This window comes from Dermacentor andersoni, chromosome 4 (genome assembly GCF_023375885.2).
Source record: "Dermacentor andersoni chromosome 4, qqDerAnde1_hic_scaffold, whole genome shotgun sequence".
Classification (NCBI taxonomy): Eukaryota; Metazoa; Arthropoda; class Arachnida; order Ixodida; family Ixodidae; genus Dermacentor; species Dermacentor andersoni.
In genome coordinates this window covers 37,424,020-37,440,146 of record NC_092817.1, presented here as the reverse complement: position 1 = coordinate 37,440,146, position 16,127 = coordinate 37,424,020, and the positions used below count along the sequence as shown (strand labels likewise).

At 43.1% G+C, this 16,127-nt stretch overlaps 1 protein-coding gene across 1 annotated transcript in view; it reads left to right on the top strand.

The window, feature by feature from the left end:
- The window catches only part of Ufsp2 (UFM1 specific peptidase 2), a 41,538-nt gene extending 25,417 nt beyond the window's left edge, over nucleotides 1–16,121 (top strand). Inside the window, exons 9-13 of the mRNA XM_050184007.3 lie at nucleotides 3,834–4,006; nucleotides 6,216–6,314; nucleotides 9,725–9,827; nucleotides 12,305–12,429; nucleotides 15,995–16,121. Coding sequence (XP_050039964.1) covers nucleotides 3,834–4,006; nucleotides 6,216–6,314; nucleotides 9,725–9,827; nucleotides 12,305–12,429; nucleotides 15,995–16,081 — 587 coding nt within the window. The 3' untranslated portion in view covers nucleotides 16,082–16,121. The remainder of the gene's footprint in view (nucleotides 1–3,833; nucleotides 4,007–6,215; nucleotides 6,315–9,724; nucleotides 9,828–12,304; nucleotides 12,430–15,994) is intronic.
- The last annotated feature ends 6 nt before the right edge of the window (nucleotides 16,122–16,127 follow it).

Below are 16,127 nucleotides of genomic sequence, written 5' to 3'. Positions count from 1 at the left end.
GAGAGACATGGCGACTGGGACAAAACAAAATGCACCTTTCAATCTTTGCACTGACATTGTTGATTCACTTTTGTGGTGATAGGTTTTGTGGCGAAAAAAGATAAATACCATCCGTGCACTTTATTTACGCTAAGACAGCAGCTATCAGAGCTTGTTACCAGCTACTGTAACACCAAACACGAGGTGTTACTTCAGCCAGGGCGCGACAGATAAGGAACTAGCTTGATCACAATGTTGTTTTTTTTTTATTTCCTTTATTTCGTTCTCCCTTACTCAGAGGGAGCCTGTATGAGGCGCTGCTTTATGATGCGGGTAGGAGCACAGTCACATGGTATTTTTCATATTTCGCGGGTTTTATTTATCAGTCAGGAGAATTAGTACGCAATTCGTACGTCACTGAAAACACCGCAGTTGGATGTCCCGTGGCTGTGCCTACAGATGCCTCATTGACACCTTGATAATTAGGATAGTATGTCTCGAGTTGGATAATTATGTGCAGTTACATAGTTAAATCTCAGTAATGAAAAAATTATGCAGATCTCACACGCTGTGGGAATCGATGTAAGCGAAGCTTTCCGTGCTGGATGCTTTGATTGACGATAATCAACGGTGATGTTGACTGCTAAAGCTTAATTTCTTCTACGTTTAGGCTAACACGAGAGCGGTGAGTTGATGTTAAATGTTACCTTGCGTGCACCACTGCTGTTTGTCTGCGTAGTATACAGAACACACAGGGAGAGGTGTTTGCTTGAGGCGCTTTGCGCATATTTTATAACCTCTGAGAGAGTTGAGCGTTGTCACTGTCTCACATGGCACATCGCATTGTGGCTGAAGTATTAAACTTTAATTGGATTATGGGGCTGCAAGTGCCAAAACGACACTCGGATTATGAGGCACACCATAGTGGCAGACTCCGGATTAATTTTGACACCATGATGTCCTTTAACATGTCCCATAAATGCATGTGCGTTTTCTGTTTTGCCCCTGTCAAAATGCGGCTGCCGCGATTGAGGTCAGATCCATGACCTCTAGCAATGCCATAGCTGCAAAGCTGACACGGCAGGCACAGAAGTGTTGATTTAACGGTCAACCGCTTCTATAGTGTCTCCTGGATAATGCGGCATTGCTTCTGTGTGCCCTGCATAAGTTGCCCGCCATAAGTTGTTTATTGCAACAAGTCGGGTCACTCCAGTCAATACTGGAGAAGTCGAAGTCGCCGAACAGAAGTATATGAGCATTAGGATGGCTTGCTGTAATCTGGCATAAAATACTGTTTAGTTCTGGTGAGAAGTTTGGGTTACTGGCAGTGGTGTAGCCAGAAATTTCATTGATTTGGCTTGTCTCATTGTATGGTCCAATGTAAGACTTTAGAAAAGTCAATGCACCTTTGGCGTCCAAAATTTATAGGAAAATTAAACACACAAAGTTCCGCAATTGAAAATCTAAAGCACAGCTTTGGAAATGTCAATGCCCCTTTCACATCAAAAGTTTATGAGAAATTTATACCCATAAATTTCGGAATTTACATCCATGCTCTCCGTAGATTCGGCGACCTCCGCGCGATTCTGCGGTGAGCCCGTTCGCCATCAAAACGCCCTTGAACCTTTGTGCTCGGATGGGGCTGCTTGCGTTATGTGACTCCCGGTGCATGGGCGTTGCAGCGAAATCCAGCCCGAGTTTGCAATGTTCGCGGTGAAATCTCTTTTCGAGCGTGAAAAAGACATTCTAGACAAAATTCAGAGTGATTTCCGGCACCTGGGATTGCTTTGGTGGGCGGTGCATTGACAGCACGAAAAAATTTCGGGGGCGGGGAGGCTGAAGCCCCATAAGCCCCCCCCCCCCCCTGGCTACGCCCCTGGTTACTGGTAGGTGGCCTGTAGCACACCCCTAGCAAGGCATATCAAGGGGAAGAGTGAATAAGAAGTCATAGTATTTCCAAGTTTGAAGAAATGATAATTGGTGTACAGGATATCTGCTGATTGCAGGCAATAAAAACTCCACCTCAGCATGCCCCTTGACAGTCACAGGGATAAACTTCAAAGTCTGAGAAGTCAGACACTACTTCTTCTTGACTAACTTCTCTTGTGAGCCATGTTTCCATTAGAACTAGCAACTTGCTGTTATATGACATCATGAGATTTGATATTACATCATGTTTGGGAATGAAACTGCGGGAATTAGTGAAACAACAGATAAGAAAATGTTCTTCCTTGGGGCGGAAGCGCAGTTATTAGCTGCACGCATTTTGCACAGTGATTGCGATTGAATCTCTTTACTGTTTTCATTGATTCGTCATATTCATAGTGCTGGAAGCTAATAACGAGTGTGTTGAAATGCATGGAAAAAGGCGTAGATTGACTTTTAGCATAGGCAATAAGATGTTTGCAGGCGTTCTGAACGGCGGGAGAAAAATCTTCACTTATACTTTAATTTGTATCTTTCAGTTTGTGGCTGCTAGACAGGACTCAATCAATCAATCTTTATATTTCACATATAAAGAATACTAACAGCGGGATCTCTGAACAAAAAGAAATGAATAAAAGAGAAGGTTGTCTTTTTACAGCCTGGCAAGTTCACAGGCATAGTCTAAACCACATGCCAATGACTTACATCAGCTTGCATTGCTAGGGTCATTTGGTGCTTTTTGCGTACATTGAACTCGTGAAGGTGCCTGCTAATTGTTCTATTAAAGGGACACTAAAGGCAAATACTAAATCAATGTGGGCTGTTTAAATACTATTCAAGAAACCTCGCAGTGCTTGTCGCAATGCTTGCCAAGAAAAGACTTAGTTTGCGACAAAATTTCATCTGAAGGGTCCAAATACCTTTATCTCAATTCAAGTCTCCTGCCACCTTATTGGGGAGCGGTGATGTTGCATACACCGTCACCGCCCTTTGATGGCGTCGATGGGTAAAACAACCCTCGATAGACGGCGGTATGGTTTTTTGCACAAAACGCAAATTTACAGCCATGAAGAAACCGAACCAAGATGTAGCGGTAGATTCACCGCTACAGCTACAGTGGAGCTTCAGTGGTGCGAACCGTTCAGGCATCCCCCAACATCACATAGACATGGAATCCTCTGCTCTTTGCAGTTTGTGAGAGTTTCATGAGTCAGAAAAACCAGCGCGGCACTATGCAATAACAAAACTACAAACTCGAAAGCACGGGCGGCGCAGAGTCGAGTGAAAATGAAACCTTTCGACCACTGGCATCGTTGTCAAGGGTAGTGTCAGTGAGTTCTTTTTTCTAAAAATGAAATAGAACTGGACAAGTAGCATTTTCTTTCGTCTTATAATGCAGTACAATGTTTTTATAATGAGTGGTTGAGCACTAGTGACAGAGTTTGAATGAGGAGTGCCTTCGTCATAGGGCAAGTACTTGAATGTCCCGGGGGAGTCTCTAATCGTGTCCTGCATTTACTTGAGTTTCTGCATTACTAAGGCTCTGTTCATTATATTATTGACACCTTAAAATTCTTGAGCACTAATCTATGACTTTAGCTTCACTTAATATTCACCTTGAGTGTCCCTTTAAGGCCATGAAAGTGTAAGTAATTAGCAAAGGAAAATAAAGTAGAGGCATTAGCTAAATGCTTGAGGTGAAGTGCAAAGGAGCACAAGGTAATAGAAGAATCGCAGCTAAAAAAGAAATAGAATACTTGAACCTCGAAGAACTTGATAAAAGTAATTATAAAAATAACCGTATGCAGAAGTGAATGTTCAAACTTTCAAAATATTGCTTATCTCGAAATTTTGAAGGGAATTCAAAACCTCAGTCTTGTGATGATGTTTGATGTAGTAGTGATGTTTTCGGCTTCTTTCATGCACAGGATGTGAAGTGCGGCTGGTGTTTGGCCAGTACAGGTACCGGCACTACCAACAGGATCGGATGGATGACAATGGTTGGGGCTGCGCCTACCGTTCACTGCAGACAGTCATCTCCTGGTTCCAGCTGCAAGGGTACACTGAGTGCGCCACTCCCACCCACCGTGAAATACAACAGGTGGGAGCTCTTCTTTACTTGCGGCGTTCATCCTGCCAGGCGCTTATGTGGCCGCAGAAGACTCGCCGGTTTTCGAAATTGCTGTTCTGTTATCATCTCACGTGCACTTCAAAACAGTTGGCTTTTCTGGAGATGTATATCTTTCCCGGTGTTCTGCATCGACCAAACCTGTATGCAAATTTACTAATCTCATCTCACCGCCCAACTACTGCTGTTCCCAACTGCGTTTCTTTTCTCTTGGCATTCACTCTGTTGCTGTAATAGACCATTGGTTATCTTTTCTGCACCTTACATGGCCTGCCCAACTCGACTTATTTCCTAATTCCAATGCACTCAAATTTCACTACATAACCTAAATGCTAAGGTTTTACATGCAAAAACCAAGCTGTAACTCTACAACGAAATTGACAGGATGCACAAAAAATTTCGTTACAGAATCTTATTGTGAAATTTAATGTTGACGCCATATAAAGGCACTTGGCCGCCTTGCAGATGGGTAGCGCAAATTCTGTGGCTATCATGCAAGGCAGCTCATCTGGTTTGCACTTTGCTGCCGACAGCATTGATAAAAGCAACTGTATTTTCATTTAACCCATCCAGGGTCATATCTTTTTTGGACAAGTGCATCTTCCCATGGTTCCATTTTTATTGCAGATTTATACTCTTCAGAATGACTAATTTTGAGGACAAACAAGCAAATAATTTTTTAGGTGATAAAGCAACACAATTTTTCAATATGTACTGTTTTATACATTTTTTATTACTGAGTACATGGATAAACTAGCAGTAATAATATTGCAGTGACCAATACGGCATAGACCGCTTATAACGTAAGTCGCCGAAGTCGTGAGTCTCCACACTATAAGCAGTACTGCACTATAAGCTAACAGCATGTTTTAAATGCTGTGCATGTGCAAAACATATAGACCAAGCAGCCACGTATGTCTGGAAATCGAAGCATAAGATTGGGATGTGCCTTCACTTTCATCGGTGAGGTGGTTCCTCCTCTTTCCAAATGGCGCAGCATAACTGCGAGGCATTTCATTGACTCTGCACCAAACCACAGCTTGAGCCGGCAATTCCTGATGAGACTGTGCTGGTTAGGCCTAGTCAGCGGGGGTTTCGGGCAGCAAGCCATCGCAGGAAACCCACCCTTGACATATGTTCGTGCCCATAGAGACGTTCATCTGGTGTGGGATCACATGCACAAACTGAACTGATGGCAGCGTGCGCTAGCGGGGTTCGTGGGAAATCAGTGGGTTTTCGTGGGCAATCAGCCAGCAACTACCGTAAACGCATACAGAAAAAACTTTGTAGTGTGTATGTGTGCATGCTGGCAGGAGCAGTGAAAGTTTGCGTGTGGACAACATTCCAAATTGATGAATTTGCGGGACGCAATTGACAGCGTTGACACAAACTGACAGTGTTACGGAATCAAGGTCGCATGCACACTATCTCCACTTTGTGATGGGCAAATGCAAAACGCACTCGCAGCCTCAAATGGTTTTTCTGCAGTGCTGGAGTTATAAAAAAACAACAAATTGATTTTACTGTCGGAATTTGTTTTTCTAGCATGCCTGATAATTCGTGCATTTTTACGACCCCGTCTGTGTTCAAAACAATCGGTGCGTGATGGTATTTACTTTCCGCTCGCAAACTGAAGAGCCAAAGAGCGACGATGCAGACACGTTGCGTGTTTACCGCACGCCGCTGACAAGCACCACATATAGATTGAGTGCTATGGAAAGATAAGCAGTAGTCAGGAAAGTCCGCATTATACTAGTCCTGCATTGTAAGCGATTAGGTTATGAATGGTCTAAGCTGTACGTTGCTGCTGATGTAAATTTTCAGCAGTGTTCACAATTATACCACTGCCTAAAATGAACACCAGCAGTGAAGTAGAATATACTTGGTTACTGCAGTATTAACTCTGTATTTATCTGGTTGAGCTGTGTGCCACCACTCTGGCTGCTCACGTTTATGCCTCTGCTCATCTGGCAATTCATGCAATCTGCCTGCATGTACCGGAATACCAGGCATGCTTAATCTCTATTGAGGTTTGACCTGTGCCTTTGTTATTAGCATACAGCTGACATCGGCAAAACGTTTTTTGAATTCTATAGTGATTTCATTATATCTGATAGCTTGTCATATTCGTGATCATTATATACTGAAGTTTGAATGTATTCTCCTCTTTGTGCCTATTTAGATACTGGTGGACATTGGAGACAAGCCTCCTTCATTTGTTGGCTCAAAACAGTGGATTGGCTCCCAAGAGGTTGGCTACTGTCTCAACAAGCTACTCGGCGTAAGCCAGCTCATTTCGTTCTTGCATTCTTTCTGCCTTAAAAAGCTTTTACATCTCTTAAGCACCTTAGATCGGCAATAAGTAAAGTACTGTTAGCGGGCCAGTTGTAGAACTGCAAAATGTTACCCTGCAGTAATTGATGGTGCCCACACAGAACTATGTGAACTTGTAAACATTTCACAGTGTTCCTTTCCTTTAATAATTCATACATAGAAGCTGGTAAAAGGCCCTTTCTATTTAGTTCTGATATTCTCGTTTCTTTGTCTTGTGATGTATCATTCAGGACATAGTGTGGTTTGTCCTTGGTTCACTTCTAAGGAGAAAAATATTCATCATGAAACTAGATTTTTTAAGCTGCCACATGCAACATATTACTTTCATTTCCGGGGCAAGAATCGAACACTAATGACAGACAGTAAATCAATCTAGATAGTTTGATTATGCTTCTGAACACTGCACAGAATCTGTTTATGCCAAGAGATGAGTTTCGGGGAGAATTTTGCCTGAGCAGGCCACAGAATTTCTCAACAATTCAATATGTGTGCGACGAACAGAGTTACTTATGGAGGCATCCTAACAGGTGTAGGCGATCACAGAGGTAATGCCTTACTATCAGTGGTGGAACAGCTGCGCCAATTGCACCAGACTGTGCCTAGGGCAACCCTTTGCGCCATGCTGCACCAAAACGGCATTTTAGTTGAAAATTGTGTCGAGCCTGCGCCAAAACATGCATAGAAGCGAAACCCTCCTTCCCTCGATGCTTCGCAGCTAGCAAAGCTGAAATGAAAACCAACAGCACACTATCATTATCATCGTAGAAGGAAGCAGAGGCCCGCCCAAAGAGTTTCTCACTCTATAGTGAGAAACTGTATCGGCCTGTTGGAACCGTCCGGCTCGTCATTATTTTTTTTTTCGTCAACTTTTTTTTTGCCTGCACCAGGACCTGCGCCCATAGAGTTTCTCACTATAACGCCTAGAGGGTAATCTGGTGCCACCGTCTATGGGAGTTTCTTAAGGGGGCACCGTGCCGTGATGGGAATGACGGTATATGTGTCTGCGAGGCTCGCGTTGGCTGGTGTTGTAAGAGGCTTCGTCTAAAACGTGGATATGGCTACGCAAATAACGCGTTCTCAAAGTAAAATCTTCGTAAAATGTTTCCATTCACGCATATTACATCTTTACTCACCCACGATGCATGACCAAGCGAAGAAAAGCAAGAACAGACGACCAACTGTTTCAAAGCGAGCGCGAACCTTGTCGTCTGTGCTCCAACTTTAGCGGCCCGCTGATACTTTTTACGTAACATGTGGTCGTACACACAATAACAAGTTCTCATAGTTAAACAAAACATGTTTTTGCGTAATAATAAAGCTAAAACAGCTTTTCACGTGCTGTTCTAGTGGAAAATTAATCATTGTGACAGACGGAACGGTACTTGCCAAGCGCGTCTTCAAGGTGTCCTGTCTCTACGAGAACGATGCCAATCCGAATCCACAATATACCGGCATTCCCATGCATACCACAGCGCAGCAGCGCCAGATTTCCCTCTAGGTAATGTAGTGAGAAACTCTATGCCTGCGCCAAAAGGTGAAATGGCTGTTCCACTACTGTACTATGCACTACTACCTGCCTTAAGTCAAAGGCTTATACAGAGATGGTGCCACATTCCTACAGTACGGTGTGGGGAAGTAGCATTATTAGCAGGAAAGTTTAATAAAATCGGTCAAACTGCTTCCTTCCTTTTCATTTTGAAATGCAATGTAATGAGCTTTTTAATAATGAGTGGTTGACAGCATGTAAATAAGGGACACAATATATTATGAGAGCAGGCATCGTATTTTCACAGTAGCAATACTTTGCTTAAGTCCACATCATTTTGTTCTCATTAAAAGTGTGACATTGTCTGAACGCCTTGTAGTGTTAATATATCTCTTAAGCCTTCCTTAAAGTTTGCTGTTAGTGTCCCTTTATAACTCTGATTCTGCTCTGCTGAGGCATAATTACTTTTGTATATTAATATGGGACACCTTACTATTTGATATTATGAAAAATGACCCATCACATTGTAATACAAAAATAAAGATTGAAATTTGAATGCCTTTGAAAGTTGGTAAACAAGTCTTGCTTTTGAATTTTCTGCTAAGCAGCATCTGGCATTATCGGAAACATCTGATTGCAAGGTTTTTGAGGACATTGCAGGCTTTGATTAAATACTGAACTCATTCCTAGTGCCTCTTTTCGTCCTTGTGAAGCATCGCAGTAGACTGGTTAGTGTTACCTGTAACAGAATAATTTGCCATTTTCCAATTTGTGTCTGGGGTATCATAGCCCGAGTCTCCTTGGCACCAAAACGCCTAACTAATTTGCAAGTGTACTTCTCTGCAAAGCACATTTGATGAACTAGTGGTGGCACCAGTCATTGTTCAAATGAAGACGGAGTGCTAGCTGTATATACTGGGGCTTCTCTCTTTTGCAGGGTTTCATCATAAGAGCCACGTCTACATTTTCTGTGTCATCAGACAAGCAAACTGTGCACATATGCGATGATTGCAAGAAATGACTGTGAAAATCATTTGTTTGGTAAACTGCCCTGCAGAAAAGCTAGCTTTGCAATTATTAAAAGGGTTCATAGAAGATTTATTGCACAAAAGTTTGGGCACATTGCTACTTGCCAATTTGTACAATGATCATTGACAATAGTTTTCATTAGTACTGTGTGAAAGTTGAGAACATGTCGAAGAGTTAGTGTTCCCAGAAAGATTGCGGATAGTGCAGATTGAAGTGTCGCACATTCTTCTCACATTTCTGAGGTAAACTGGATTGATCAACTCGTGGTGGCATATTTGGCACTGGTAGAGACGCTGAGGCAAAGCAATCGCCAGCTAGGTCCGCGAGGCTAACCCTACCTGTAGCAACATCACGACCACCAACGCCACCACTATCAGAATTTCAAACATGAATTGGATACTTTAGTCTTGTGTCAAAATTATTTGATTTAGAAATTTAATAGTATATTTTATTTCTTGTAGTATTTAATCATGGCTGAATATGTGCAAATACTAAATAATGATCATTGGAGCCTGCTTGTCAAAGGAAAGGGCTCATGCATGCAGCTTATTGGCTGCTTAAAGTGGCCATTTCAGGATGGTCTTTCATGTTTTGTTATAAATTGTCCAGTCGTATAGACATCTAAATATGATTGCATACAGTATTGAACGAAATGCTGAATGACGGTTTTTTCTACTACCTTTCCTTTTCTAAATTAGAAGCAGAAAAATATTCAGTAATCAACATTTGAAGTGCACATTTTATAAACTGTTCATATTAGATTATGCACAAACATTTTGATGTTTGAAGACCCCTAGTTTTCATATAGTATTGCGGGTCATGTTAACCATGGATTTTCGCAGGTGGAATGTCGAACTATGTTTGTGAGCTCTGGCGCTGAACTGCCAACCAAGAGTCGTGAACTTCTGGCACACTTTGAGAAACATGGCACTCCGGTTATGATTGGTGAGTGGACGTGCCCCGATTATCAAAGACACAGATTCCAGACAGTTTCGGTTTCAAGGAGCCTGCCAAGGGGAACTAATTGTTCGCGTAGCTCCCACACGAAATCCGCTATTCAAAATTTAATCGTTGGTATAGGTAATGTCGAGGACGGGCCCCAAACTACTCATTTGCTGTAGCCACCTATTGTTGATAATTAGAAAGTTAATTGCCATAGCTCCTCTAATTAGGTGCATAATTGTGCAAATTGCTCTGTGCCTAGAGGCTGCCAATCTGTACACTCTAACAGTTAACGTAACGTTACCATGATTTATATTTTTCTAATATTAAAAATTTGCTGCAGCTAAAAAAAAACACCTTGTATAGCTAATCTATGTCAGCATGCACCGTTAAACTTCTAAGTACTAATTCCTCTCCATTGCAATAAAGAATGTGCTCAATTTTCAAATAGAATGCAATGTACAAAATGCAGAATGTTGATAAACGAAAGATTTACTGTGAATATTAACAAGCTCTTTTTAGTCATATTTTGACTAGAAGAAATAGTACACTTCATTTTCTTTCATGTCATTGCCAATTTCCTAATATTTTCCCAATAGTTTCCTAATATTTGCTCTAAGGAAACATGCCAACATTGGTAAAAAAAGAAAATAGAGAAAAAGAAAATCTGTGGCTGGGTCTATGTGAAAGAAACACAAGTGTGATGCTTCTGTGTGAATGATGTGAACTGTGTGATCGCATTGACCACGCAGATGACTGATGTGGTCATGCGGGCGTTCGATGTGATACAAATACTCACTTTGCAGTAACCGATATATATCTCAGATATTGCATATTCAATTTCATTATAGTAGTAGAATATTGAAATACAGCATGGCCCATCAAATTGTTATACTTGCTTTGTTATATCTGGTAATTTATTATAGCCACGTTTGTGATACTCTCTAACCTTGTTATAGTGAGGTTGAAGGGGGAGCCGAAATTACTTTGTTATATTCGTTACTTCGTTAGCTCCATTATTGCCATTTACTGCAGTATATGCCCAATTGGGTGTAGCTGTAAACATGAAAATAAGAAAGCTTTGCGGCCTGTGGAAGCGCTACACGGCCAGGCATGCGATGAAATTTGAATAAAAACAACGAAAGAATCTTCGACATGTGCAACCAGTGACCTAGCAGCTGACACAACAGCCTTTAGATAAGCTGCCTTCTGCTCCATTGTGATTGTCTTTCACGTCTGCTTTCCGCTCTACTCGTGGTCGAGCAGCATGACACACAACATAGCGCTCCGCTGTGTGAAAGAGGCAAGCAAACTTCACCTCTCTGGCTCGGCCGGCTCGTGATCTTCGAGATTGCACCCATGCACTGCGATCTCGCCACACGCCCAGATGCCAGCTCGCGCGGCGCACCGCAGGGAGAGGGTGAAGTAAATGCATGCCATGGGCGTGACCCCCCCCCCCCCACGAGATTGTGCTGGGAGTGATCTCTAAGGCCAGGCCCAGCTGCGGCTGGCTGGGCGATGCGCCTTAGAGAAAGAGAGAAGTGTACGTACTAACCTTTTGCACCGTCGTACTAGCTGTCCAGCATGGTGCGATCACTGACCTCAACTTGCACAGGCTTACAAGTGACCCTTGAGATTGTGCCGGAGCGACCTCGGTCTCCACACCCATCTGCGCTTGCCTGCGCGGTGCGCCACGCAGAAGTGACTGCACTAATCTTTTGCACCACCACGTGTTGCTGCGCAGCGGTGTGCGGCTTGCCCAACCGAGCATGCGTAAGAGCGAGAAGTCAGTGGAGAAATGCACTAGTGAGCTTGCAGTAGTGCTTATGCGCCGGTAGGCAACATGGTGGGCAGCTACGTACGGCAGTGAGAAATACCAGTGCTGCTTGACGATGTATTTGATGCGGGGAGGCGGGAGTTTTGAACTGCCGCAGCAAACGAGTGCTGAACTCTGCAGAAAGCGATGTACTCGGCGTGCAACGGTCTGGTATTTTTGGGTTTTGGAGATGACTATAGTTCATTATATGGATTGACAGGACACTTTCACTTCGTTATAATGAGGTTTTAAATACATGTATCTCTATGGGAATTTCAAGTGGAATTTCATTTGCTTCGTTTTACCCCGTTTCAGTATAATGAGGTTAGAGTGTATTAAGGTTGAACACAAGCAAGTGCAGAAGTGATGGTACAAGATCACCCTGATAGGAGCGACGTAGCAATTGGAAGGAGTGAAATGGCTGGGTCCGTGGAAGGCGCCCGATATCACTAATGTGTGCTCTTAATGGTAATCTGATACAGTGGTGCATTCTTCAAAGAGATCGCAGCATCAAGATTGCTCCATTGCAGAGATCACACTGTGCATAAGAGTGGTTATCAGCCACACTCAATGCAATGCAGAGCCTTTCTTGGGTTACAGACCTTGTTGAATATGCAGAGATGACAATTTTTTTTTCTTTCTTTGTTTCTCTTTTGCTGTGCAGGAGGTGGGATGCTGGCGCACACTATCATCGGAATAGCTTTCGATAGCAAAACGGGTGAGGCACACTACCTAGTACTTGATCCACACTACACGGGTGGCGAGGATCTGTCAACTGTGCAGAATAAGGTAATTCTGCCACTTCCTTTGTCACTTTTCAAAATGTAGCCTCCGTCTACTGCTCAAACTGGGATCGCTGTTGCCTATAATGTAGTCCTCTTAAAGGGATACTAAAGAGAAAATAGCTTGAGTTGTATTAGTAAATTACCCTTCCACAATACCAGAAAGGCCACTGTTATACTGCGAGAGGAGGCTTAAAATGCCAAAGATGAGACAGGCCTACGCTATCAGCATTTTATAGCAGTGACGCCACTTTGAAGCTTATGCACAAGCTTCACTGTGACATCACGCACAATCTCCTAAGGCCTAGTAAATTTTTTATCGGTAAAGATGGACCATATATTTGAGAGCTACATTAAACTCTCAGTTGTACGAATGTCAGTTAAATGAATATTTTAGAATAACAATCTTTTAGAAAATCCCCGGCATTTTTTCGATGCATTCTATGAAAAAATCGTTCAGTTAAACAAATTTCTGGATAGCGAATATTTCAGTAGAACGAACATGATCTGGCAATACTTCAAAGCAACACTTCATTTGAGGACTATGTGCAGTGTGACAGTGAGCTCGTTACTGGTGCTGAACTCCCATATCTGGAAATTGTTTCCAATGTTTATCTCGAAGAAGAGTGCCATGAGGAAGATGCAATTGCAGAAGCAGATTCAAATTCTTTACTCTAGCAGAGACTGTATGATGCGTTGGAAAGTTGCAAGATTTCAGGTCTCGGCAACAAGCTGTGCCAAAGGAAGTGCACAAAACTATAGAATCTCTGGACAGCTTTATTACTTGTTGCGCTTTAAGAGCACCAGTGCAAATGAAAATTGAAGTTTTTCAAAATGAGGTAGGCAGCAACTGTTATGCACTTCATATATGTTAATGTACATAACTCCATAAATTGCATTTCATACTTTTGCCTCGATATCTGCTGTTGCCCCACACTGTTCCGTATTCTAGTGAATATTCATTTGAGTGAACTCCTAGTTAAGTGAACTATTTCCTTGGGTCTCTTGAAGTTCACTCAAGTGAGAGTTCACTGTATTACTTACAATAGTCCAAATACGGGGGGGGGGGGGGAAGAAAGAGCAGCTGAAATCTACGACGTCACATTGATGTCCCACCAATAAAGTTTAGGTATAAAAAAAATGTATTTATTTACTCTACTTGTAATGAACCTGTTACCGTGAAATGAGCAAAAACGTTTTGAAGAAAATCGGTCTAAACTGTTTTAGTGTTTCTTTAAATGACCTCAGTAGTATTGAAGCTGTAGTTTTGTAGTTAAGAAGAAATAAGTCACTAATGACTGTGCACATTTGCTGTGTACTGCATATAGCTTTATAGGCAGGTTGCGAACGTAGTTCCCGCGCCTACAAGGCGCCCCTCGCGGCGGCGTGCGCGGAACCGGCAGGATACGACCGGCCCGCTTGCGTTCGGAAAGCCTGTCTGCGCTCCGTTTCGCGTGTAGCTGTTGACTTTTCTGAGCAATGGCGAAGTGCAACACGAGCTGTTGCGTAGTGGGCTGTAACAGCACGTACACCAACTCACGAGGAACAAAGTTTTACAGGTTTCCAAGCCGACCGTATGAAGCAGAACGGCGTCAACACTGGATAGCGCTCCTCCGACGGCATAAGCTGTTTTATGTTCCGGCGTTATGCCAAGCGCGTTAACGCTGAATTCTTTGCTTTTACAGCAATGATGGCAGCAACGGGACACCTGCAGTGCGTACCAGGATATGCAGCAAACAAAGTAGTTTGTTCCCACACTGTATCGCAGTAAAGCAGTGGAACTCTTTCCCAATCCTCTCCCATTCAAAGAGCGCTATATGGCTTGCTGAGAGACTTGAGGAGGGGTTGCAGCTCTTTGAGCTGGCATACACCCTTCTGCGCCCAGCATATCAACTAAGGGGCAGTTGAGATCAAAATTTTTGACGGCGTGGTTTATTGGAACCTCCTTTGCACGCACTGGAAAATCGCAACATAGAAGTATCGCACTTCCAGTAACTTGGGCGAAAATATTTTCCCAGCGTAATCTAACACAACTGGTAAGCTCCTCTCCTTTTTTCGTGTTTGGGGAGAGCAACGTTAGAATACTTCGGGTAGGTCTTACGAGTCGTTCGTACGCCCCACGTTCTTGGATGAGATGTTTTGGATTCGTATTTGCCGTCCTGTATGTACAGGGAAACTACCGCGGCGTCCTTGCACTTCCCTGCGATGCCAGCACGGCAATCGCAGCTCCCCGCTAGGATTTGTCTGCTGTCGCCGATCTTCAAGAATCAATGTCGCCTATAATTTCATGCGTCCACACCGTAGATTATATAACGAAGTAACTTACGCTGAGCTTCACGCATCTCGCTGGTGCGTTATTTTTCGTTTGCGGAATACACCTAGCAGTCACTTCCGATCAGTGCGAGTTCAACACTTCCCTCACGTCATAGACATGCCCCACTTCAATTAGACGACTTCCTTTCTGTAAATTCTTTTCACGGAAAAAGCTGTGGAGATCTTGTAATTCCCGAAACCCGGCTAAAATTAATATCGGCACGCTGTTTCGCGCCATCGCTACCGTTTGACAGGCCGCCAAACACGCAGCGCGGGCTGCTGACGCCGTGAGTCATCCTACCGCATTCGCGCAACTATTCATCAGATGGCGCTAGGGGTCGGAAAGACAGGGCGCCGCCTAGCACTTGCAACGTGCCCATACCGACTTACTTGTAAATGTGGTTGCTAGTGTCTATGGCAGTTATTATTGTTGTGCATCAGCTACCATAGAATTGCTGGTTTAAATATAAGCGTTGGCTTGGTTTGGCCAATGGCAAGGTGGTGCTACTGCAGTTGCATAAATTCCGTTTCTATCAGTCAAATTTTTCTATTACAACCACTAGTCACACACATCGTAAAGTGCTATGAAGCCACAAGGCTGCAAAGTTTTTGCTCAGAAACCCTGCTCACCAGACAATGGTCGCTATGATGGCAGCACCACCACATTAGATTCAGACCAGAAAATGTAAAATTTTGCACAACCTTGCGAGAATAGCATGAAGCTGTCAGGCTAGGGAAAAACAAGAACTGGTCAAAAGAAATCCAAGACTGAAAGTCACAGAAGTGAATCCATGGAACAGTGCATAAGCCAACAAATTCAATTTTGAATTCCCATATTTCCCAGCATCCACATGGTGGTTGAAAGATCACTTAATATTTTAGAAATCGTTCTTGGTGCAAAAAATCGGATTAAGAGACACAAATCTCTGGTGGGTTAGTATTAAATTACATGCTGTACTGTTATCATTTCTGTAAACAATTTAGGTAACAGCATCTTGGGGCCCTCATCAGTGTACATTTGCACTGAGGGTCATGTTTAGCATGACCCCTCGAACTTTGCAGCTCCACAAAAAATTAAGGCAGAGACAGCAAATTTCTGTGTGCACACATGCTGCAAAAATTGCAATTGTTGCACAGCTGTATTTAGCTAAGAGGTGCGAAGAACCTAGCTAACCAGCGTGTATGAAATGGCTAAGTGCTTTCGAAATAATTATGCATGCTCAGAGGTATTGACACATAAACTGCATCCATTTGTGCAGGGCTGGTGTGGCTGGAAAGGAGCAAACTTCTGGGACCAGAACTCCTTTTACAACCTGTGCCTGCCACAGCGACCTGTAGATATCTGAGCTTATCTCTGAAAAATAACAAGCGCCTTTGATATTTGTTTCCATG